The 22,623-nt window shown below is 48.3% G+C and overlaps 3 protein-coding genes across 9 annotated transcripts in view; 1 reads left to right on the forward strand and 2 right to left on the reverse strand.

Moving 5' to 3' along the window:
• The window catches only part of UBE3B (ubiquitin protein ligase E3B), a 30,143-nt gene extending 25,137 nt beyond the window's left edge, over positions 1-5,006 (reverse strand). The window contains exons 1-7 of one of the 3 annotated variants that reach the window (XM_081836502.1): positions 4,925-5,006; positions 3,822-3,993; positions 3,208-3,322; positions 2,074-2,133; positions 1,646-1,750; positions 1,452-1,548; positions 1,011-1,096 (exon numbers count right to left, since the gene is read on the reverse strand). In XM_081836502.1, coding sequence (XP_081692628.1) covers positions 1,011-1,096; positions 1,452-1,548; positions 1,646-1,750; positions 2,074-2,133; positions 3,208-3,322; positions 3,822-3,982 — 624 coding nt within the window. In that variant the 5' untranslated portion in view covers positions 3,983-3,993; positions 4,925-5,006. Of the gene's footprint in view, positions 1-1,010; positions 1,097-1,451; positions 1,549-1,645; positions 1,751-2,073; positions 2,134-3,207; positions 3,323-3,821; positions 3,994-4,377; positions 4,790-4,924 lie in introns of those variants that run through there. The other 2 variants (XM_081836501.1, XM_081836503.1) reach the window with 2 other exon arrangements.
• A 161-nt stretch (positions 5,007-5,167) lies between these two features.
• KCTD10 (potassium channel tetramerization domain containing 10) lies at positions 5,168-19,975 on the forward strand. 3 transcript variants are annotated; one of them, XM_081836561.1, is made up of 7 exons: positions 5,168-5,330; positions 9,996-10,209; positions 12,971-13,140; positions 13,444-13,533; positions 14,706-14,758; positions 14,949-15,144; positions 15,931-19,975. In XM_081836561.1, exons 1-7 carry the CDS (start codon positions 5,328-5,330, stop codon positions 16,147-16,149), a joined length of 945 nt encoding a protein of 314 aa, XP_081692687.1. In that variant the 5' UTR covers positions 5,168-5,327; the 3' UTR covers positions 16,150-19,975. The 3 variants fall into 3 exon arrangements, with proteins under 3 accessions (XP_081692687.1, XP_081692685.1, XP_081692686.1); XM_081836559.1 differs by lacking the exon at positions 5,168-5,330 and adding an exon at positions 5,701-6,229; XM_081836560.1 differs by lacking the exon at positions 5,168-5,330 and adding an exon at positions 5,706-6,229 and having other exon boundaries at positions 13,447-13,533.
• Positions 19,976-21,651: 1,676 nt separating this feature from the next.
• MYO1H (myosin IH) overlaps positions 21,652-22,623 on the reverse strand; it is a 78,167-nt gene continuing 77,195 nt past the window's right edge. For all 3 annotated transcript variants that reach the window (XM_081836498.1, XM_081836499.1, XM_081836500.1), the window contains exon 32: positions 21,652-22,324. In XM_081836498.1, coding sequence (XP_081692624.1) covers positions 22,301-22,324 — 24 coding nt within the window. In that variant the 3' untranslated portion in view covers positions 21,652-22,300. The remainder of the gene's footprint in view (positions 22,325-22,623) is intronic.

A 22,623-nucleotide genomic window follows, 5' to 3' on the forward strand; every position in this document is an offset into this window, starting at 1 on the left:
AAACTGGGATTCAGAAGCATTGCTGCCTCCAGCTGCAGAGGCAGAGCTTAGCCACTGTAGCAAGGAGCCATCGATAGCCCTCTCCTCCATGAATCTGTTAATCCTTTTTAAAGCCAAGCTGCTGGCAATCACTGCCTCCTGTGGGAGGGAGCTCCATATAGGTGTCTATATGAGGGGCAACTGTTAGAAAGCACAACTTATAGATTCCAGACTTCTGACAGGAGTATCTTATGGCTCTCCAACAGTCCCCTGAAGATGATACCCTAATGTAACTAATAAAAACATGGCAGACAGAGCTCAGCCCCAATGCAGCCACTGGGCTCGCTTTGCCTGGAGATCAACTATGTGAGTTAAAAGAGCTATTCTAGAAAGCAGGATAAAGCACATCACTGTCACCAAGTGGAGAATTGTACTGAATGCTTTCTCAGAATCATAGAATCATAGAGTTGGAAGAGACCACAAGGGCCATCAAGTCCAACCCCCTGCCAAGCAGGAAACTGCCAAGCAGAAAAAAATGTTTATGGAGCAAACTGCCAAGCAGAAAAAAATGCCAAGCATCCCCCCTGCCAAGCAGAAAAAAATGTTTATGGAGCAAACTCACAAAGATTATGAGCTGTTCTTGCACTTCACCAATGAGCAGCATCAGTTTCAAAGCCTACTGTGGAGCACTCAGAGCCAGGACAGGTACTGGATGGGGAGCACACAGGTTAAAACTTTGGCTCAGCCATGAGGTTTTAGAGACATTCACCTCTCTCAGCCCAGGTAGGAGCTGTTGTTGGAGATGCCATGCCATGATCTACCATGAGCTCTCAGAATTACTTAAAAAGGCAACTAGGGGAGTAGCAAACAGAACTCATTTTAAAGAACAGCTAGTTCCACAAGCTGAGGTGAATATTAAAACAAAACAAAACATATACACTGTTAACCATCATTTATTTTCTCTTTGAGCAGATACAAATATACATAATCTCACACAAAAACTAAGACCCCCTACACCAAGCACAACAAACCTGGAGCACGGAATAAAATCCCTTTTGATTCAGGTGTCCCATGATATTTGCACAGATGTGGTTCATGGCAGGACGCAGACTTTCTCCTGCAAGAGGAACACCACAGAAGGAGACAGCTGGCAATTGCAGCTAAATCATACACTGTGGGGCAAACTGCTCTCCAGAGAACGGGCTGGTCTTATAATTCAAAATTAAGTGGGCATCTAATGCCAACCTTAAAGCCCAAAACCTTGGAAGTTACTTCACGTATCTCTATCTCTGTACTACATACTTTGTGAACAAAACAGATGCTGAGCAGGCACTTTCTTCTGCAGGCAAGGCAGAAACAGTGCCATCCATCACTCATCTTTGAGAAGCTGACAAGATTCCACAGCAAGTATAAAAAGCCTTGTCATTTTGGCTAGTAGAAAGCCCTAGAAAAATGGAACTCGACACACCTACCTTTCCCCCTCAGGATTCTCCAAGTGGAAGTGTCCGTAAATGTCACCAGCATTGTGAGGTGCAGATTCACCAGCTTAGAGTCTTGCAATATGTCTGGCTGGGGGAAAGAACCGCCAGAGACATGAAATGGAAGTCTGGAATGGTCACAGACCAGTGAAAACACACACAAAACAGACAGCCAAGTCAGTCCATACCTTAAGCAGCTTCAGAAACTCACAGCAAAGCCACAGCACATCCTTGACCTGCTTAATCCACATCAGTGTGAGCTCCTTCGAAAGTGCAAGGGACACATACCACACCTGTGGGCAAGTGACAAAAGACCATGATAACTGCGGGAGGGGAGGGAGAGGCCATCATTCAGTTGCTTGACTGGGAAAATGCAGAACAAAGCATTGTCACCCCGTAATTCAGAGCTGCAGTGTGTATGTGGCAGGGAAGCCTCTGGCATTGGTAGTTTTAGAACAACCACAAATATTCAGGTTTCTCAGGAAACACTGGCCAGCAATGCTCCAGCATATGCTTATGGAATTAAAAAATTCTCCACCTGCTCTTGGGGATATTTTATGGGGAAAATATGCACACACTCTCATGTTAAAGTCTATGAAAAGTGACTTTAGCTCACCTTAGGGTCATTTTCAGCATCCATACTGTTAAGGATACAGCGGCACAACTTTTCAAATCTCTGCAATGAAAAGCAGGTGAGTTAATATGAAATTATAATTATTTTGTTGCCTCAGTCCAATGGTTCCTGCAAAGCAGCGCTTTCCATTATTTCCAGTAAACAGACTTCCTCTTACAATCCAAAGGTTGTCTTTTGCTCAAGATCGTAAGAGCAGCCCTGCTGGATGAGGCCAATGGCCCACCTAGTCCGGCATCCTGTTCTCCTAATGGCCAGTCTAATGCTGCCGCACAGTCCCTAAGCAGAGCATGAGGCTCATGCACTGACTGGTCTCCAGTGCAGTTGCTCTTTCAGAGCAGCATCCTCCCTCTAGATTAGGGATGGGGAATCTGTGGCCCTCAAGATGTTGCTGGATGATGGTCAGGAATTATGGGAGTTGGGAGTCCAGCAGCCTCTGGAGGATCACAGGTGGGGACATCCCTGCTCCAAGGATAGGGCATTCTGCATTGTGTCAGTTGGTTCACTCAATCATTTGGAACATAAAAAAATAGCAGAATGGCCCAGGACTCCTACAAAAGGAGATATATCCCAAGTGGAAAACTCACACAAAGGGACAGCAGCAGTTCTTTCTATGGATATGTGTTTTTGGGCTCAGCTTACCTCTCGAAAAATGCAACAGTTCTCCGATGGAACACATATTTGCCCCTGCAGAGACTCTGGGGCTCAGGATCATTTTCAGAATTCGGGCAAGCCTGGAAGTAGGCAGAATCTGCTGCTGCAGTAAGTAGTTTCTGTCCAAGCTCACATTGTTCCAGAAAAAACAAAACAAATTCCTTCCAGTAGCACCTTAAAGACCAACTAAGTCAGTTCTTGGTATGAGCTTTCGTGTGCATGAAAGTGTATCTGAAGAAGTGTGCATGCACACGAAAGCTCATACCAAGAGAACTGACTTAGTTGGTCTTTAAGGTGCTACTGGAAGGAATTTGTTTTGTTTTGACTATGGCAGACCAACACGGCTACCTATCTGTAATTGTTCCAGAAAATTCTCCCTCCCCATTCTGTGACTGGAACAGCCCCACCCCTAGCATCAAGAATAAATAGCATGCAACAAGGAGACCCTCAGCAAAGCAATAGTACCTCTTTGTCATCTTGGCACCTGAAAACAAAGAGCAGCTTCCGGGATATTTTGAAGATCGAAAGTGCTGTCTTCTTGCCAGGCCCGTTTGCATCAAAAAAGTCATCCACTTCTCTCCTGGGGAGCACAAAGGAAAGTCCAAAAGAAAAGGTACAATGTAATTTGAGAAAGGCTGGTGTGTGCAGGTGAGGTAGGATTCCCCCCCCCTTCCATGACAAATGGCAACACTGTTCAGGTTCTTTCCTCTGGATAGAGGCGGCAGAAGGAGCTGCAGATCGGCTCAGAGCATACATGGCAGAACAGGTCAAGATGCCCACACACAATGACTGGCTTAAGATATTTCCCTTGCTACACTGGGTAGGAGGTTCAGGAATTTGCCAGCGCCCTAGAGAGGCAAAGGGCCCACCAATGCCCCAAGAGCAATGCCACGCTCACTTTGCTCAGAGGATCCAAAAAGTTCAAAGGCAGCAGGAGAGGATTTGGATCTTGCAGCACCCCCCTCATCGAAGACAAGGGACCCTGGGAGCCAGCACTGGCACAGCCACTGGCAAAAGGCTTCAGTCCCCAGAGGCCAAAAGCCAAACCCACCCAGCACCTGCACACGCATTGCACGCACCTGATTTCCCGCTGCAAACAACAGCGGCACAAGAACCTTCGGACAAGGGCCTGGATCTGCACTGCCGCTCGCTCGCGCTCCTTCAGCTCCCGGCGCTCCTCACGCGCCTGGCGCGCCTTGTCAAGGAACTGGGCCTTAGACAACTGGGCTGCGCTGAACATTCTGGAGGTCTCTGGCAACAGAAGGAGAGGGGAAGGACAGCTGGGAAAGATGTGCCGCACCTGCTTGCATTGCCTGCAACACTACCACAATAGGGAACAGAACTCCTCTTGGGTTCTGCCGAGATCCCTTTACTCGTTTACCGTCAGGTTAGCTACTGAACAGGCATCCTTTATTTTGGGCACCCCTTTTCTAGCATCACCCGGAGTTCTGTTTTTCCAAAAGGAAAGGGTCCACCTAACACAGCATCCTGCAAATTGAACCCTTGGCTGCCACCTTCTCTATTCATGTTTTAATTCAGATGGTGAGCTTTTAGGCAGAGAGCTGCTCCTTCACAACTACACAGAGCACTTTCCCAAACATCAAATGAAAACGATCTCCCTCAGCCTTTCCCAACCTGGACAGGTGAGGTCTCTGGGATGAAGCGGAAGTGGCTGTCTGGCATGAGGCTCGAGCCCACCGCATTCAGAGAACCAGGCAAAGGCTTACGGCTAGCAGGCCGGAAAGCAGGGCTCCCAAACGGATCTAGGGCGCTCCTCCTCCCGGTCTCCCCTGCCCCACCCAGCACTTTCCTCCTCACCTCTCTCCCTCTCTCTCTAGCCGAGGCAGAGCAGCTCTCGGGCCGCCATTCGGGAGTCGAGGAGGAGCCCCCCCCCCCCGGGCTCTGCGGGGAGAGGCAGGAGGTCAGCCACTGGACTCTCGCCCCCGCCGCGAGCTGCGCCTCAGGACCCTCCGGCTCCGCGACCGCGAGGGCGGCGCCAACGCCGCGTCCTCCCTGCCAGGGTCGTCGGGAGCTCCCACGGGGATAGAGGGGGGGGTGTGACCCGCTAGTTGTTAGGCGCTGTTCTGCTTTGCCCTTCCGCCGCCTCCTCCGTCGCCTCGATAACGGCCGCCTCCCCCCCTTCCCCCCCAAAGAACTCCAAGGAGGACCGCCAGAAACGGACCATAGAGTCAAGGAAAACACCGGCGCTTCCGGCCCTCGGGAAGAAACCGGTCGCTGGCCCGGAAGTCCCGCCTCTCCTCCTGCAGCCGGAGCGCAAGAGGCATAGAGATGGAAGGAGGGCTAGACTTGCCCAGTCGCGACCGGCGCTCCCAGGAGCTGGCCCTGCCCGTTGCTTTCATTCCTCCGTCCGGAAACTCAGGTCCTTGGGATTTGGGTTCCGCCCACCTCCTTGTGGAAAAAGCCGGGGAGGAACGCAAAGGAGCATGGGTAGAATCGGGGTGGGGCTCGGCAGAAAAGTTTTGGGGGGGCGGCCCGCCCCTTCCTCGCCTGCGTCACCCGCTGCTTCTTCCTCGTCTTCGCCTCGGGACCTGGTTGGCTGAGGGGGGCCTCGCGAGGGGCTGTTCATGGTGAGCAAGGGGCGGGGGGAGAAGGGGGGGACCGGGGGGGGGTCTGGTGAGGAAGCCCTTGGGGCGGGGGGGCCTCTTAGCAAGTGCCCTTGGGCAGAGCCTAGGGAAAGGGGGCGACCTCCTCCTCCTCCTCCTCCTCCTCTCTGGCTTCAGAGACCCCGTGTCCTTCAGCGGGGAGAGGTTTCGAGTGGGCCCCAACCTCCCGGCCTCCCTCAGTCTGCCCCCCCCCCGGTGAGCATGAGGATGAAACCCAACATCAATAAAATCAGCTCCGACTATGAGGATGATGATCTGTCCTGTGGGTCCATCAATGTGCGTGGCATTTTAGAGCTTGGCACGGGAGGGAGGCGGGGCTTAGGAAGTGATTAAATGCCCAGCCCCCTTCTCCAACCTGGTGCCCTCCAGATGACAACTCCCATCAGTTCTCATCAGCACAACTTGGGAGTTGTAATAATATTTTTTCGTACCCCGCCCACTTGACTGGGTTGTTCCAACAACTCTGGACAGCTTCCAACATATATTAAAACAGAACAGAACACTTAACATTGAAAACCTCCCATAAGCCTTCAGGTGTCTTCTTAAGTAGTCCAAGTCATCTGGAGGGAGGGAGACAGACTTTCATGTTCTTTCAGTGCAAATCCTATGCAGGTTTACTCAGAAGTGATCCACACCTTGGAGGCCCCTCGGGCAGGGGAGAGGATAGCAAATGGGATGCCATGAGGCGGTCCTGTGGGTCACCAACGGGGAGTGCATGCATACGTGAGGCAGGGAGTGAATTCATCAGATGAAACCGTTGGACCTAAAGGAGGACTTCTTTACTCAACACATCAATGTCCTGTGGAACTCACTGCAAGAAGATGTAGGAATTGCTGTTAATGGGTCGTGAGGGTTCTGGGAAGGTGAGAAAGAGGAATAGGGGGAGGCCAGGCAAAGATGGGGCATACAAGAAAGGTTTAAGAAGCGGGTGGTGGACTGTTGAATATTTTAGTTTGTTCCATGTGGACACTTTCCATGCGGGCTCTTCCTCTGTAGGGAAAGTCCACCAAACATTCTGCATTGGAATCTTTAGAAAACCAGTCAAGACCATTCTCTCCCACCAAGTTTTTGAGAATAGGGGACCAATTTAGGGTGCTCTATTAGAACAGTCTTTCCCATACCTTGGTGCTCTCCAGGGGCTTTGGACGACAACTCCTGCCAGCCTCAACCAGCACAACCATGGGATTTGTAGTCCCAAGATATCTTGAAGAGTGCCAGTTTGACAGAGAGCGTAGAGTGTTGATCTGCATTGCAGGGTGTTGGACTAGATGATCCTTGGGGTCCCTTCCAACTGTACAATTCTATGATTCTATCTGACTGCTCTGCTTCCGGTTTGTATTTTTAGAAGAATGTGTGTTTTGTAGTAAATTTGTGTTATTGTGAGCCACTTAGGGATCCTCTGAAGGGCATGGAGATATGAGGAAAGTCTTTCAAACCCCCCACCCATCCCTTCTCTTTATTTCATGTTATTATAAACATATGAACTGATTTACTTGTGCTCCATTAAGGATCACAACAAGATGGAACGTAAGACCTTTCACTTACAAACCCATTGTGTCATAAACTATCCAAGCATAATTCAACTAATGTCTCACCTTTATATCGGCTGCGAAAAGTCTTTAAATGGTTCCAAATTATACTTGTGTTTTACCTACTCCATAAAGGGCAACTGGGTTCTCTCTACTCTGTCTCTCTTCTCTTACAGATAGGTAGCCGTGTTGGTCTGCCATGGTCAAAACAAAATAAAAAAATTCCTTCCAGTAGCACCTTAAAGACCAACTGAGTTAGTTCTAGGTATGAGCTTTCGTGTGCATGCACACTTCTTCAGATACACTTCTTCAGTGTATCTGAAGAAGTGTGCATGCACACGAAAGCTCATACCTAGAACTAACTCAGTTGGTCTTTAAGGTGCTACTGGAAGGAATTTTTTTATTTTCTCTTCTCTTAATCATCCCATCTCGGTAAGCTTAGACATTGCAGCAGCAGCACAACAACATGTATTATTAAGTCACTCTTGTTCACTTGGAATTTACTTGAATTAGCCATTGGGCTGCTGTTAAGCACAGTGCCTACTCAGCTCACCCCAGAAGTGTACCAGGAATATCTAAGTAAGTCAGATTCTCCCCCAGCCACAGAAATGTTGCTATCCTTTTTCCTCTTGGCTCTTCCTTTCCTAGCTGGGTTGTTTTTAATCCTGACTTGTCAGGTTTTATCTAATGCATCCCTGAGATAAGGTGGGAATTGGAGCTCCCCTTGACTGGTAACAAGATGCCGCATGAAACATTCAGCACTCTGTTTCAATATTAATTGACTTGCTCCCCTGCCTTCAGGCAGCCTAATAATTTAACCATGGCCTTAAAGCTCTCCCCTCTGACAAAGCTCTTTCATTGGCTTTGTGATGGTGAGTGGGACTTTAATTTCCCCTCTGTGCAAAGCTTGAGGCCCTGATAAACTCATTGTTCTAAGGTGGCTGGTGATCTAAGTTTATTGTTAGCACAGAAGCCTGGCCAGGCCTGATAAAGTGAAAAAGAGCCTTTCTGCCATTTGTCACTGCCCCAGGAGATTTCCAAACCTGATAGATCTCCAATGCAGCCCCTTGATAAGGTCAGAGAAGGGCTCCTTCTGGCTAGTGACTCATGCCTGCTTTGTCCATTGCAGAGGGATAACTTTGCTGTTCTGTGGTACCTCTAAAGACCTCATGTGTTTGTTTTGATATGCTCTCACTCACAATGGGTGGGGTGGGGTGTAGCACAGCCATTTTCATACTGCATTCTGGGCTTATTCAGAAGCTTTTGGGGCACGGGGCACCTTTGGAAAGAAGCTATAAAGGGGACCACAAAATGCCAATTCCACAGAAAATAAACCAGCAGTGCTCGGAACTCCACCCATTTCCAAAATGGCAGGAAAACCTATACCCACCAATAGACAAAGGAACCCCCTCCCCAAAATATGTGCCCCCTTCAACCAAACAACTCCCTCCCCAAGCAATTTTTTAAAACAGAGCAGAGGACTTGGGCAAGGGCCATGGGAGGGTGCTGTTGGGGACCCCAAGCTTAGGCTCTTGTAGATCACAAGTTGGCAGCTATTAGGAAGAACTTTATCTAACACCAGGGCTGTGTCACTTGAGGTTGGAATCCTTTTGACAGTCTTAAATGCAGGAGGGTGAGAAGGCGTCTGTTTGTAGAATAACTCTCTGGCTGATGTTTAGGGAAAGGAGGGGCAGGTGGGAAGAACAAGAGAGATTGCTCCATTGTCTGTACTGCTTGCACTGTGGAAAAGCTGACCAAAGAGCTTCTTGGGACTGAAGCTGAAATTCCTTGGCTGAATTCAAAATAAGCCAAGCCCTTACTTCAGAGAAAGGCAGCGTTGTGAACTGGCTTTGGTGGGGAGGGAGTCACTCAGGAGTCAGCCATGAAGATGATAAGCACACACATAACCTGACCAGGACCCTAGCTGGAGGTGAATCATCAACCTTTCCCGCCCCCCCCCCAGCCTGAAGCAGCTCATCTTTTGCTTGCAATTCAGTTCTTACACACTCTCAAAAGTATTTCAAAAGGCCAATGAGAGCAACTGAGTGATGAAATTATGCAAAAATCCTGACGTTTCTCTGAGAAGTCCTGACTCTAGTTTCCTTACTGAGTTTTGCCAAGACACTTCCTGCTGCCTCGCACTGTGTACCCACACTGCACCCATGTGAGAGCCCAATAACTAGCAACAACATAAGAAGAGCCTGCTGGATCAGGCCAGTGGTCCCTCATTCTGTTCCCACGGTGGCTAACCAGGTGCCTCTTTTAAAGCCATCTAAGTTAGTGGCTATCCCTGCCTCCTATGCACTGCTTGAAGAAGTACCTTGTTTTACTTCTCTGGAGTCTTCCAGCGTTCAGCATCATTGGGTGCCCATGAGTCCTAATGTTCTGAGAGAGAGAAACACTTCTCGATCCACTTTCTCCATGCCAGGTATCATTCAATAAAACTGTCCTGTTGCCTCTTGCTTGCCTTTTCTCTATACTACAAAGTCCCAAATGCTGCACCCTTTCCTCATAGGGGCATCTCTACATCCCCGTTATCATTTGGTCGCCCTTTTCTGAACCTTTCTTGCAACTCCCAGCCTTTTCTCTTAGGAACTAAGGGTGACATACCCTGTTCCCTCCCTCATTTAATCCCTATGACAACCCTGTGAGGTAGGTTAGGCTGAGAGACTGTGGCTGGCACCCAAAGTCACCAAGTGAACCTCATGGCCAAGTGGGGATTTGAACCCTGGTCTCCCAGGGCCTAGTCCAACACTAACCGCTGGCCCCCATGCCTCGACTCCCCTTCGACAACTTGGCGCCACCCCGTATGCTTCTTCACTGGGACGCCTATGAAGCCCAGCCTGCAGGCAGGCAGGCAGGCATCTGGAGGTGGCTGTTTGTCAGTGCCAGACTCTGCTTACGTTCTTCCCAGCCCAGGTGGGCTGCTGCCTCTGTGTCCAGTGCCTGAGGCATTTGATGGCCCCTGAGCAGCAGGAAGCTGGACCCGAAGGGCCTTGGCTCCAGTCCAGCTGGGCTCCTCCTGGTCCGACCTGTTTAGGATGTGCAGGTAACCAGAGGGGCATGAGGGTCCTCACAGAAGGCTCCTTTGCTCTTGCAGGAAGAGATGTCTGGAGAAACGGTGGTGAGCACTGCAGTGCCAGCAGCTGCAACCCGCACCATGTCCTTCAAAGGCGCCAGCCCCAGTTCCAAGTATGTGAAGCTGAACATCGGCGGGGGCCTGTACTACACCACCATGCAGACGCTGACCAAGCAGGACACCATGCTCAAGGCCATGTTCAGTGGTCGGATGGAGGTCCTCACCGACAGCGAAGGTAATGGAGGCCTCCTGGCCAGGAGGGACGGCAGGGCCAAGATGGGCAGTGCCCGTGTGCTCTTAAGAGGTGGCTGTTTGAGGCTCCCGTTAGCCTCACTCAATCTCTTTGCATTAATAAAAATGCACTATGCAGCACATAGTTAAACTATGGAACTCCCTGCCACAGGAGGCAGTGGGTAGCCACTAACTCAGATGGCTTCAAAATAAGATTGGACACATTCATGGAGGAAAGGCTGTCGATTGCTACCAGGCATGATGGCTATTCTCTGCCTCTCTGGTCAGAGGCAGTAATGCTTCTGAATCCCAGTTCCTAAAACCACAGGAGGGGAGAGGGCTTCTCTTGTCCTCAGCTCTGGCTTGCGAGTTTCCCAAAAGAGGCATCTGGTTGGCCACTGAGATGGCCAGATGCAGCAGGCTCCACTTACATGCTGACAACTGAAAAAAATATAATGCTAGACTCAAATGTATCAGGCAGTTCATAGTCTAATAATGATGATGATGATGATGATGATATTCAAAAAAATTGCCACTTGTTCTGTGATGGACTTGTCGGAGCCCTGAAGCAAAGTTTTCCTAAGAGTCTCAGAAGGTTGGTCAGGGAGGAACTGAACAATGGGATAGATGAAGTCTGTCATGGAAGCTGCTCTATCTAGTCCAGCCTCCTGTTCTCACAGGGAACCAGATAAGAATAATAATAATACATTTTATTTATATCCCGCCCTCCCCAGCCGAAGCCGGGCTCAGGGCGGCTAACAACACTAAAACAGTGCAACATTATAAAAACATTATAAAAATTAATTAAAATCAAAATTGATGGCAACCATAAACTAAAGTTTTGTAAAGATTGCCAAAGGAGGGAGTCAGGCTGCGCCCTGACCAAAGGTCTGGTGGAACAGCTCTGTCTTGCAGGCCCTGCGGAAAGATGTCAAGTCCTGCAGGGCCCTTGTCTCTTGTGACAGAGCGTTCCACCAGGTTGGAGCCGCAGCCGAAAAAGCCCTTGCTCTGGTTGAGGCCAGCCTAACCTCTCTGTGACCTGGGACCTTCAAGATGTTTTTATTTGAAGACCATAAGTTCCTCTGTGGGGCATACCAGGAGAGGCGGTCCCGTAGGGATGCCCCCAAGGGAAGCCCACAGGCAGGATCTGACCCCAGAGCCTCCTCCCCTCCTGCAGCTTCCAGCATTCAGAAGCATGGCTGCTTTTTTTGTGAGGCAAAGCACCATCCCCATGGCTAATAGCCTTGATCCTCTAGGAATTTGTTCCATCCTCTCTTAAGGCCATCCAGCCGCCCAGAGTGGCTAGGGAAACCCAGACAGGTGGGTGGGGTATAAATAATAAAATTATTATTATTATTTCTTCTTCTTATGCAAGTTGGTGGCCATCCCGGCCTCCTGTGGGAGCGAGTAAGAGCAATACAGACTTTTGCACCCTCTGATTTTAAGAAAACTTGCAGGTTTAATCACCGTAAGGGCAAAGTAGAGCAAGATAGCAGGGCTGGTAAGATAGACTGTCCCTTGTTCCATTTGGAGCCATTATGTAAAACTCGTGGCTTGGAGAACTAAGAGCATAATCAGCTTTTCACTGTAAGGCCATTAATTCAAGGCACCCATCAGATCCTTTGGCCTGCATTGCCCTTATTTGTTAAAGACAAGCGTCTGTCCTGCATAAGCTCCCCCCCCCCGCCGCCACCCTCCTCAATTGCATTCTTGTCTCTCTGCCCATAAACCAAAGCCTTTGGTCTGTTTATGGCTGGCTGTGCCTTGCTGACGATTGCGCAGGAAGCTTCCCTCTGAGAAACTGCTTCTCTGGCTGTGTTCAGTCAAGGGCTAGGAGAGGGAGCTGAGGGGGAAAGAAAGAGGAGGCACCCTGTTCCATTTCATTGCTTTTTCATTTTCACTGATCGCACCCTAATAAACAGAATATGCCGGCAGCAGGAGATTTTCTAGGGAGCCCTCTTGCCTCCTAGATGCCCTTAGCTGGCCCTTTTGCCCCTTTCTTTAATATAGGGGGGGACTAGAGAAATGATTCGCTAGCTGTCAGGGATTCTTTACCTGTGATCCCTGCCTTGCAGGGGGGCTGAACATTGCAAGGAGTTGAACTCCATGGCCCTTCAGGTCCCTTCCAATTCTACGATTCTATGAATCTGTTATTTTGTTGGGTCACTTGCTCTAGGTAACCAGGAGGCCACTTGGGGGCATGTAAGCCCAGCATTGCAAATGAGCCATCCAAAACGACAACCCACAAATATTTTTACTAGACTGACGGGCTGTTTATTTCTTGGCTGCTGATCATGGCACTTCAGTGAACCTGAAACGAGTGGGGAGGGGCTTCCTTTCCCAGTTTCCTGCAGCTGATTCCTATTTGGTCCAGGCAAGTAGTAAACTTGCATTAGCATTCCAAAATGTTCACAGGGCACCTCCTTTTCAAAAGCTTTATAGATCTTCCATTGCCCACACCCAAAATGCTGCTTGGGACTTGGGATCCGCATAAGAGGCTCTACTCTCCCCCCTGTCATTACATGAGGTGCTATAAGCAGGTGCAAGAGGTGACCCCTTTTTGTGGCGGCCCCAGGATTGCAGACTAGCCTCCCAGTGGGAATCTGCTTGGCCACAGATGTTCCCCATCTCTGCTGCAAGGTATTTAGGCACCCCAAACCTTGGCCTGTTGGTGGTCCTCTCACTGGTAACAGGGAGACAGTGGTTTTGTTCTGCTCTCCTCCTTTGCCTCTTTCTCCATTAATTTTCATCTGCTGTTGTCTCAGGCTGGATTTTGATTGACCGCTGCGGTAAACATTTTGGGACCATCTTAAACTACCTGCGTGACGGTGCTGTACCCCTTCCAGAGAGCCGGCGGGAGATAGAAGAGCTGCTGGCAGAAGCCAAATATTATTTGGTCCAAGGTCTGGTGGATGAGTGCCAGGCTGCCCTACAGGTAAGCAGGCCATGCATCAGGCACTTGAGAACCCACAGTGGCTACAAAAGCCCTTTTGTTGTTTGCCTTGGTGAAGAGAGGTGTCTTCCGTTGGCGTCGAAACTTGTGCAATGCAAACACCATATTTCTGGCGGGAGAGCATCCCAGTGAGGGTGCCACCACAGAAAAGGCCCTGTCTTGAGTCACTGCCTGGTGTACCTCAATTCCTGGTGGGTCTTCAGCTGGGCTAGTAGGTTCTTCCAGGTGGGCTCCTGACTTCTCTTCCACCTCTTGCTTGCGTTCTGATTGGGTCTCTCGTTTCAGCAGAACAAAGAGGTCTACGAGCCCTTCTGCAAGGTGCCCATCATCACATCCTCCAAAGAAGAGCAGAAACTTATAGCCACATCAAACAAGGTGAGCAGCTCTTTGGATGAGAAAAGCTGAGTTTTAAGCTTGGCATGTTCACAAACTACACATTCCCGCCTGGTTTTCACTTCAAACCTGTACAATGTGGCTGTGATTCCTGCATTGCTTAGGGTGGCACTAGATGACTTTTAGGTCCCTTCCACCTCTGTGATTAAGTGTTGGGCTTAATTTGAATTAATTTTATAAGGAATGATTTTAGAGTGTTGTGTTGTGTTGTGTTGTGTTGTGTTGTGTTGTGTTGTGTTGTGTTGTGTTGTGTTGTGATGTGATGTGATGTGTTGTACTGTTGTACTGTTTTAATGTTGTTAGCCGCCCTGAGCCCGGCTTCAGCTGGGGAGGGCGGGATATAAATGAAATGTATTATTATTATTATTATTATTATTATTATCCCTGCCTTCCCTTAGGAACTGGGTTGGGGGTGCGGTGGAGAATTACCTGCCTCTTTACTCTTTCTTTCTCCTCACCGGTTCCCCACCACCACCTTTATCTTCACCTGTATTCTGTCTTTGAAACTTAGATTGTTAAACCTGCAAGGCCAGGATCATATTACAGCACCCTGATATTTTATATGGGGCCAGAATATAAACACTTCAGTAAAAACATAGCAAAGGGGTGGCTAACTGTGACCCTCTGGATGTTGGGTTCCCAACTCCCATCAGCCCCAGCCTGCGTGACTTCGTGGTCAGGGAAGATGGGAATTGTAGTCCAGTAATAACTGGAGGCAGCTGCATTCTGTACCAGAGCTCATGTGCAGGAGGCAGTTCCGAGTCTTAACCCTCCACCGTGGCTTTGCCCTCCCAATCTGCACCATGCAAAGTTTACAACTGATTGATTGATTGAATTTGTACCCCACTGTTCAGCCAAAGAGACTGGCATATAGTCAAAACAAGTCTAAAAAAACAGGATACGCAAGGGAAAAGAGACAGGGAGGGAAGAGGAAAAGCAAAACTCAGGTGCCAGTTTCTAAAAAGTCATTCTTTAGAATGCAGTTCAGGGGCAGGAGGCACCGGATGGAGCTGGGCTTCCTGTCTCTCCCATCCCACCTGGAATTGCTTCCCCCAGTTGACAGCTGAAGGGAGAGTTCCTTTTTCAAGGTGAGCTCTATAACAAAAGCATCAAACTGTGACATTTATCCCTACCTGTTTGTGCTTTCCCCACAGCCAGCGGTAAAATTGCTGTACAACAGAAGTAACAACAAGTACTCCTACACCAGGTAAACGCTTTCACCTTCTGCACCCAGGGAAGGTTTGTAAGGCCATTTTCAATGCCACATGGAAGCTGATGAAACAAAGTGAGGAGGCGGGGAATGGAGTTTTGACTAAAAGTAGAGTTAGTGGGGGCAGGGGTTTAAAAGAGGCCCCTGGAAACTGGAAGGTGTCCTCATTCCTGTCCTGTTGGCTCAGCAACTCTGATGACAACATGCTGAAGAACATTGAGCTGTTTGACAAGCTTTCACTGCGCTTCAATGGGAGGGTCCTCTTCATCAAGGATGTCATTGGGGACGAGATTTGCTGCTGGTCTTTCTACGGACAGGGGCGCAAGATAGCGGAAGTCTGCTGCACGTCCATTGTGTACGCCACGGAAAAGAAACAGACCAAGGTGAGTCTTGTTGCTGTTGCTTCCTTGACAACACCCACCCACTCCCCAAAATGATATGTAGAAGGTAGGTAAATGCAGACAAAACCAAGCAAGTATTTGAGCTTGGCCCCGGCAACCCTCTTCTTCTCTCCCCTCTGCCCCACCCCCAACATAGCCGGGTTGCAAAGTTCTTCCATGCCTAGGCAAGAGGGCCCGGGGGAAGAAGCTTCCTGCCAGACCGCTGACTGAGGATGGTTTCAGGGAACATGTTGGGTCGCAGTTAAAACAACGTCACTGGCTACCAGTCTATTTCTAGGCACAATACGGTGCTGGTGATAACTTATGAAGCCCTCTATGGTTGGGCCCAGGCTACCTGAAATATCATCTCTCTCCCTGTGAACCCACCCAAGTGCTAAGATCCTCAGGTGAGCACCTTCTTCTCTTGGTCCCATCAGAGGCACACTGGTGGTGACCCAGGAGTGGCTGCTCCCATATTGAAGGATTCCCTCCCAAAAGAGGCTGGATGGGCTCCTTCTTTGTCATCCTTCCACTGGCAGGCTCAGAGCTTCCTGTTCCAACGGGCCTCTGGAAATGGAGGTGCGGACGGAGCTCAGGCTGGGCAGATGTCAGGGCAAACTGTAGTTTAACTGCTGGCTCTAAACAGGGTCTGGTGTATTTTAACTGTTGGTTTTTAACTAATTTGTTTTCCTTTGTATTTTATAATGATGTTTTAAAATGTAAGTTGCCCTGAATTCCAGCCTGGGAGAAAGGAATTCCTCTTAACCTCCCTCTGCTTGGGGTGTCCAGGTTGAATTCCCAGAAGCCCGGATCTACGAGGAGACATTAAACATTCTGCTTTATGAAGCCCAAGATGGACGAGGCCCTGACAACGCACTGCTGGAAGCGACTGGAGGGGCAGCCGGCCGCTCGCACCACCTGGAGGAGGACGAGGAGCGGGAGCGCATTGAGCGGGTCCGCAGGATCCACATCAAGCGCCCGGACGACCGCACTCACCTGCACCAGTGAGAGAGAGAGAGAGAGAGAGAGAAGCCAGCCTCAGCCCACAGTCCTGTTGGGGCAAAATCTCCGTCCAGGCTCACTCCAGTGGCTGCCAGGCACCTAACCTATATTCCATGCGGTCTATAAACTGTTATTTTATAAACAAGTTAGAGTATTTTTGGTATGGAACACTGTAGTTTTATCATGAAAGTCCACGAGGTGTCCAGCTTCACAGCAACCCTGTGGACTTGCTCCAGCCTCTGGGAATCAATGCCTGTCTTGGTGTATCCAGCACTTCTTGTTCCTCTCTCTCGTGCCTTGAGGAATCTTCCTTCTGCAGGGGCATTTTGCAAAGGCAGCCCCCCCCCCACCTGGTGCTCTCTGGGAGCTTTGGACTCACAGCTCCCATCCTAATGGAGTTGTAGTCAAAGCCCTCTGGAAAGGGCTACGTTGCTGGGGATGGCTGTGCTAGCAAAACAAAGATGTTGCCTGCCCTCTCCATCTCACTCAAGTCCAGGGTTCAAGAAAGGCAGCTCAACTTCCACACACCTTCCACTTTCTCTTCCTGAAAGTTAAAACGGGAGAGATGAGCTGCCTCTCAATTCATGCACTGTGACAAAATCTACAGTAGAAACCTCTTTGCTTGCTTTGGCACCAGGTTGCTAATTTCCTAAGTGCAGGTGTAACTTGTCTGTGAACAGAGACAGGGGCACTTTGAGGAAAAGGACACAACATACTTCTAGGATGGAAGGATAATCCTTCCGCTTCCCTCTTTTTTTGGACATGGGCAGAGGAGAGGTGGTCCTCTCTTGGCCACTCTTTAGGGAAATTTACCTGCAGCAGGGCCAAAGTGTTGTCTTGCCTCTTCCCAAGTTAACATGTGGTGTTTGTTTGTTTGTTTGTTTTTTCATGCTGTGACAGTTTTTCCACAACAAAAGTCCAAGCAATGCCTCTTCCCATTTCAGGCAGGCTTTTACAATTCTCGTTTCCCCACCCACTTCCATGCAGACAAACCCTGCTGATTTTGGGAGCGCATCTGTTTCTCCTTCCATCCGTCCCATCTTGGGTGTGTAAGTTGCTCTTGCCTGTTTTGTAGGTGGGACAGAAACAAAAATGTGAACTTGCCATGCCACTGTCTTTGCTGTGCCCTGCTCTCTTCTTTTGTAACCCAAGGCATGTCTCAAGAGTGAGAGAACCTACAGCACAGGGTGGGGAGAGCAAGGGGCTGTCCTACGTATCCCTCCAGCCCCAGCCCCAAAATATCAGATGCAGCTTTTGCAAAAGCCCTACCCCACCAGATTTTCTCCCAGGTCATGTAGGCTCATGTGCATATGTAAAGCCTCAGTCTTACTACTCGGGAGGTGGGAGGCAGTTTAGAGGAGCACCTTCCAGATACGAGAATACATTCTGTGTGTGTTGAGGCAGGGTGCACGATTATCACCCCTTTTAAATCTACCTCTGCACAATTTCTCTTTTACTTCCGTTAGGAAGCAGATTAACCAGAAACCTGTAATGTTGCGTTTGGGACTGAAGTAGCAGGAAAGCCAAAGCATCAAGCTTTTTGCTGAAGCTTAGAGGAGCCCTCCCTGGCCTGGCACCCTCCAGAGGGGTGGACCACAACTCCCATCAGCCCCAGGATCACATGGCTATCCTGGTTGGGACTTATGGGAGTTGTAGTCAAACCCATTTGGAGGGTGCCAGGCCAGAGAAGGCTGAAGTATTAATACGCTGAGTATCAAAGTCTCACTCGGCTCATTCCTTTTTGTGTGTTTGGGTCTCTGTCTCACCCTCCCGCAGTTGATGCAGCCCCTCAGCTGCAACTTTCTCCCTTTGCAGGAGAGAAAAAAGGCACTGGTTGGTGGTCTTATTTATCCCATTTCATGCCTGTCACTTGTGCAGCATAAAACATTGCGGAACAAAATGGTTTGTCATGATGGCGCTCTGGATGCTCCCAACTCCACATCATCTTGGAGGATTCATTGTTAAAAACATGTTTAAGTATTATAGTGACATCACTGTAAAACTTGCTCAGTATTTTGACATCCTTAATATGTTACAGCTAAGCTTATCTGGGAGTTGTAGTTCAAGGAAGGCACTTAAGAAACTGCTCCAGCAAGAGTCTGATAACTTCCTCTCTTTATTCTTGTTGTGTACAGCCTAATGGGGGGGGGGCAATCCTCACATTTTTTGGAAGTGTAAGAAAGAAATTGTTGTGTCTGCAGTTAGGGGACAGGATGGTGGATTCCTGTGAAGCCTTTGCTTCTAGCATCCTACCTTGCTCTTACGAATGTGGAAGAACTGAGCCTGCTGCACACAGATCCCCAAAGGTAACTGTTGTTTCCAGGATGGGGTACTTATAATCCCACATCAAAGGGAAGCAATTTCCTCTTCCTGTCAGCCAACCAATTTTGTAACATCAACTCTGCGCATTAAGATCACCTTTCCTTGCCCGTCTTTTAGTTTGAAGGTTTGGAAATAAGCAAGTGAGTGCCGGTGGTTTTAGCTTCCTGGGGCCAGAGGAAGGGGTGGGGTGCAGTTGCCTTCCTCTCCCTGTTCAGTTCTCTGAGCCTTTTAAAAAAATGCTCTTCAATAGAGGGAAGTGCTCTTTGTTTCAATGTCCAGGGCTGAGTGCATCTTTCAAGATAATCCATTTCTTCGGTGAGACTTTGTTTTCAGGAAAAGGTGGGATCAGTGAAGAAGGGAGGCTGCACATCAGCTGCCAATGAATTCTGCACTGTTCAGTATCAGAACAAGGAATAAGGTACTTCTCCTTGGTACAAACAAGACGCCTATGTGGCCATGGAAGGTTTAGGTGGTTAAATCTAGCTGTAGTATTTGCTGCCCCAAGTTCCCTGTAGGCCAAAGGTGGTCCCTTCTCCTCCTCAATTGTTCCCATGTGGGGGCACAGTGAGAGGTGCTTTTTCATTCTCCCACCTGCAACCAGGAAGCATCCTGACAATCCTGCAGAATTGTTTTCTTTAAAGTAGAAGCCTGACAGTCTTGCTACTTTTACCGTGCCAGCAGGTTGTTAACTTCCAGACACAAACTATAGAGCATGAGTTAGAGGTGCAAGGAAAAAGTAGCCCAGCTGCCCCCAAAGTCATGTGCAGCGGTAAAAGCCCTTTATAAGTGGAAGGTGAAGGGGCAGCAGAATGGGTGGCTGTACCTTGCATGAAACACTTCAGCTGCCTGAGCAATGAATTTTGTGTCCTGAAATGAAGCCTTGCTGTGGTTGACGAGTGTGGCGAAGGAGCATTCAAGTGCACATCTGTGTGGGGAAGCAGTCTCCTGCAGCGAGGTTAGAGGCCATGACTGACAGCGGCAGAGCAAGCCGCTCGGCCACCTGGGGCGAGCCGTCCATAGGGGCAGGGTGGACCACAGGGCCTCCAGAGTCTGCCTGCCCCCTCCCACTCTGCTGCCCTACAGCTGGGGAGGGGGAGGCAGCGAGCAGACCATTAGGACAGCGCGGAGCCTGCACACACCCAAGCCACCGCCTCTCTCCCAGGCCCCGCGGTGAGTGCTGCCTAGCATTTTGTCACCCCCCTCAGTGGTGACACCCGGGGGCACTCCACACCCACTGCACCCCCCTTCCTCCACCCCTGGTTGCGGGAACAAGCTGCCAGCTGCATCCAGCGACAAGCACTTTTAAGAGCAGCAGTGGACCCTTCCTCTGTCAGCAGCAGCAGCAGCAGCAGAAATTCTCCCCCACAGCTTCAGTTTCACAGCCTTCATTCCAATGCTACAAGGTAATATTTGCAGAGCAGAGCAAAGTTTCTATGCTTAAGTCTGTATGTATGTATTTTATGCAGGTCTGAAAATATGCAGAATAAATAGGCGTTTTGCCAATTTCCAACTTGTTGGCTGTTCCTTTGTTTCTCTTGCAAGCAGCTAACAAATGTAGCCCAATACTTTTTGCAGGAAGGTGGATCAAAAATGGTTTGGGCTGCTGGGCCAAAGTTTGCCAGACGTGCCAGGAGGGGGGGAGATCTCCCTCCCATGCAAGAAGCAAGCACACAATTGAGAGATTACTCAAATGCAGTTACACAAGCAGGCCCTAATTTTTTGGCAGATATCACCAGAAGACCGTTCCAATTCAGGGCTGCTCAACACCTGCTGGTTCAATGCATCTGAATCCGGGTAGCATTGGGAGAGCTTTGTGGCTGGGAGATGCAAGACTCCGTTCAGCCGCTGAACTTGCAACATTCACACACGGAAGTCTCCATTTGGTCGCCTTTGCCAATCAGAGCAACCAGCCTGTCATTGCTGAACCCCTGAGGAGCTTCTGGGGCTTCCTCAGCAGAGCTGGACAAATGGATTCTGGATTTATTCTGTTTCTCATTTTCCCACTCTTAAGTTCAGTTTGCCTCATTTCCCACAAACATTTGCATTTTTTAAAGAGACACATTCAAATTAATGCACACTTTCATGCATTGTTCCCCTAATACACCATTTGCATGCAGCTTTGCAAGCAATTTCCCCTTACAGAATGCATTTTGTATGTTAATTTCACCAATATGCATTTTTATACACATTCCTTGATTGATTGAAGAACTGCAGATCAACATTCAGGGAGGTGTGGATTTCAAAGGTAAAGAGGGTTTCAGTTTACATACTGGTTTAGGAGTTGCAAATTTGGCAAGTGTGCCTTTCTCCCCATTCCTGCTCCACATGTAACAAAAAGGTGACTGGTCCAGAAGAAGCCTCAGCTGGCCACCTTACTTGGCTTTCAGACAGAGCTAGAAGGAGACTTTAAAACCAGTCAGGAGATCTGCTTTTTAGCACCAAAGATTATCAAGAAGATCGGCAGAAGGGAAATGAAGAAGAGTTAAGAGCCTCAGATATCAGATCTCCAGGTTGATGGACGCTGGGAGGTTGATGGAACTGACGGCAGGGGCCGGGACCGGGGAGGGGAGATGGAGGAAAGAAATTGGGAATTTAAAGTGTATATAAGGAGATTTAAAAAAAAAAATTAATGAGAAATGGAAAAATCGTGGAATGAAATTTTTATGACCCTAGGGGAAATGTCTTAAGCGATTAAGTTCAATATATTCGTTTTAATGAGAAACAAGATTAAATAAAGTAAAAATGGATGATTAATTGGTGAAAGAAGAGAATGTTAAATTACAGTATATTAAGATAAATTATTAGGATAAAAACAAAGATGATTTGCTGAAATATCTAACTGAACCAGAATGCAAAGAGGGGAGGCGTGAGGAGGTCAAGGAAATAAGTTAAAGAAGGAAAGTCATGTAAAGGTTTGATTTGTTCATTTTTTTTCTTTCTTTTTTCTGGATTCTATGCATCTTCTTTTTTGTTGTTTTTTGTCTGTTTTTCATTTTTTTATCTTTGATGTGACTTGTTTATATGTATTGCTTTCTTTTTTGGTTTAATTGGGTGTTTTTCTGTTGTTTTTTTATTACTTATGTAACCTTTAAAATTTTAATAAAAATCTTTTTTTAAAAAAAATAATAAAACCAGTCAGGAACTAGTTCTTTTTAAAAAACAAAAACAAAAAACCCTACAAGATCATTTCAAAGCCGTGTTTCTCTTAGTCTTTTTAATTCACATTGCCACTTACAGTCACATGTTGCTAGTATAGAGAGGAACATGGAGGCACGATTTCGACTGCAGAACCATCCCCCCACCCCACCCCATCTCCCTTCGGTGGGCCTGTGGCTGCCCAAGCAGCAGCGGGGATCTCAAGGTTCCCCCCAAAAACAGTGCCAGAGAACAATGAGGAGAGTTGTGTTCCCAAACCCTAAGGGACAACAGATGCCTGCCTCGCATTTCTCCAGGCTGTAGGATTCAGCTTTACAGATTGCCATTACGCTTCCAGCCCTGTAATGGGAATACTTTTTCCAGAGTGTAGAACTTCCTCCTCCACTTCTAAGGTGCAATTCTTTTCTGAGGCTTTCCCCACTTGGACCTATTAAGGAAATCTAAGGAAATCTGTAACTGTTGACTTAGATTAGAGGCAAGTTATCACAAAAATATAGCCAGTTATTGGGAGTATTCATACAGTCAGTCATGGGATCTGCAACAGTCCTATGGCATCAAAACACTCTTTGTAAGCATCAGAATTATAATATGGACTCTGCTCCTCTCCACAGAGGAGTTTGGGCTACTTTCTCTTTCGAACATCAGCAGTTAACAGGCAAAGGTGGAACACGTGCTTCCATCAGGATGTTATTCTGGGTGATACCTGTTGGATTTAAACATAGAAAGATTAAAAAAAAAATTTAGATGGCTCCCTTCTCATTTTGCAGCCCCTGCCTAAGCAGAAGCATTGTTACTTGAGAGTCCTGCATTGCAAGATGTTAGACTAGATGATCCTCAGGGTCCCCTTCAACTCTACAATTCTGTGATTCCCACCAAAAGGACAAAGGGGAGCTGACAGGCAACTAAGGGATCTGGCTTTTTAAAAGGAAATTCATGCCCTATAAATCCCTATAAATTCTAATTGTTGATACAAAATACTGGTACATTTTACTTATGGTCACC

The sequence above is a fragment of the Podarcis erhardii genome (assembly GCF_964252035.2).
Source record: "Podarcis erhardii genome assembly, chromosome: 13".
NCBI classification, from domain to species: Eukaryota; Metazoa; Chordata; class Lepidosauria; order Squamata; family Lacertidae; genus Podarcis; species Podarcis erhardii.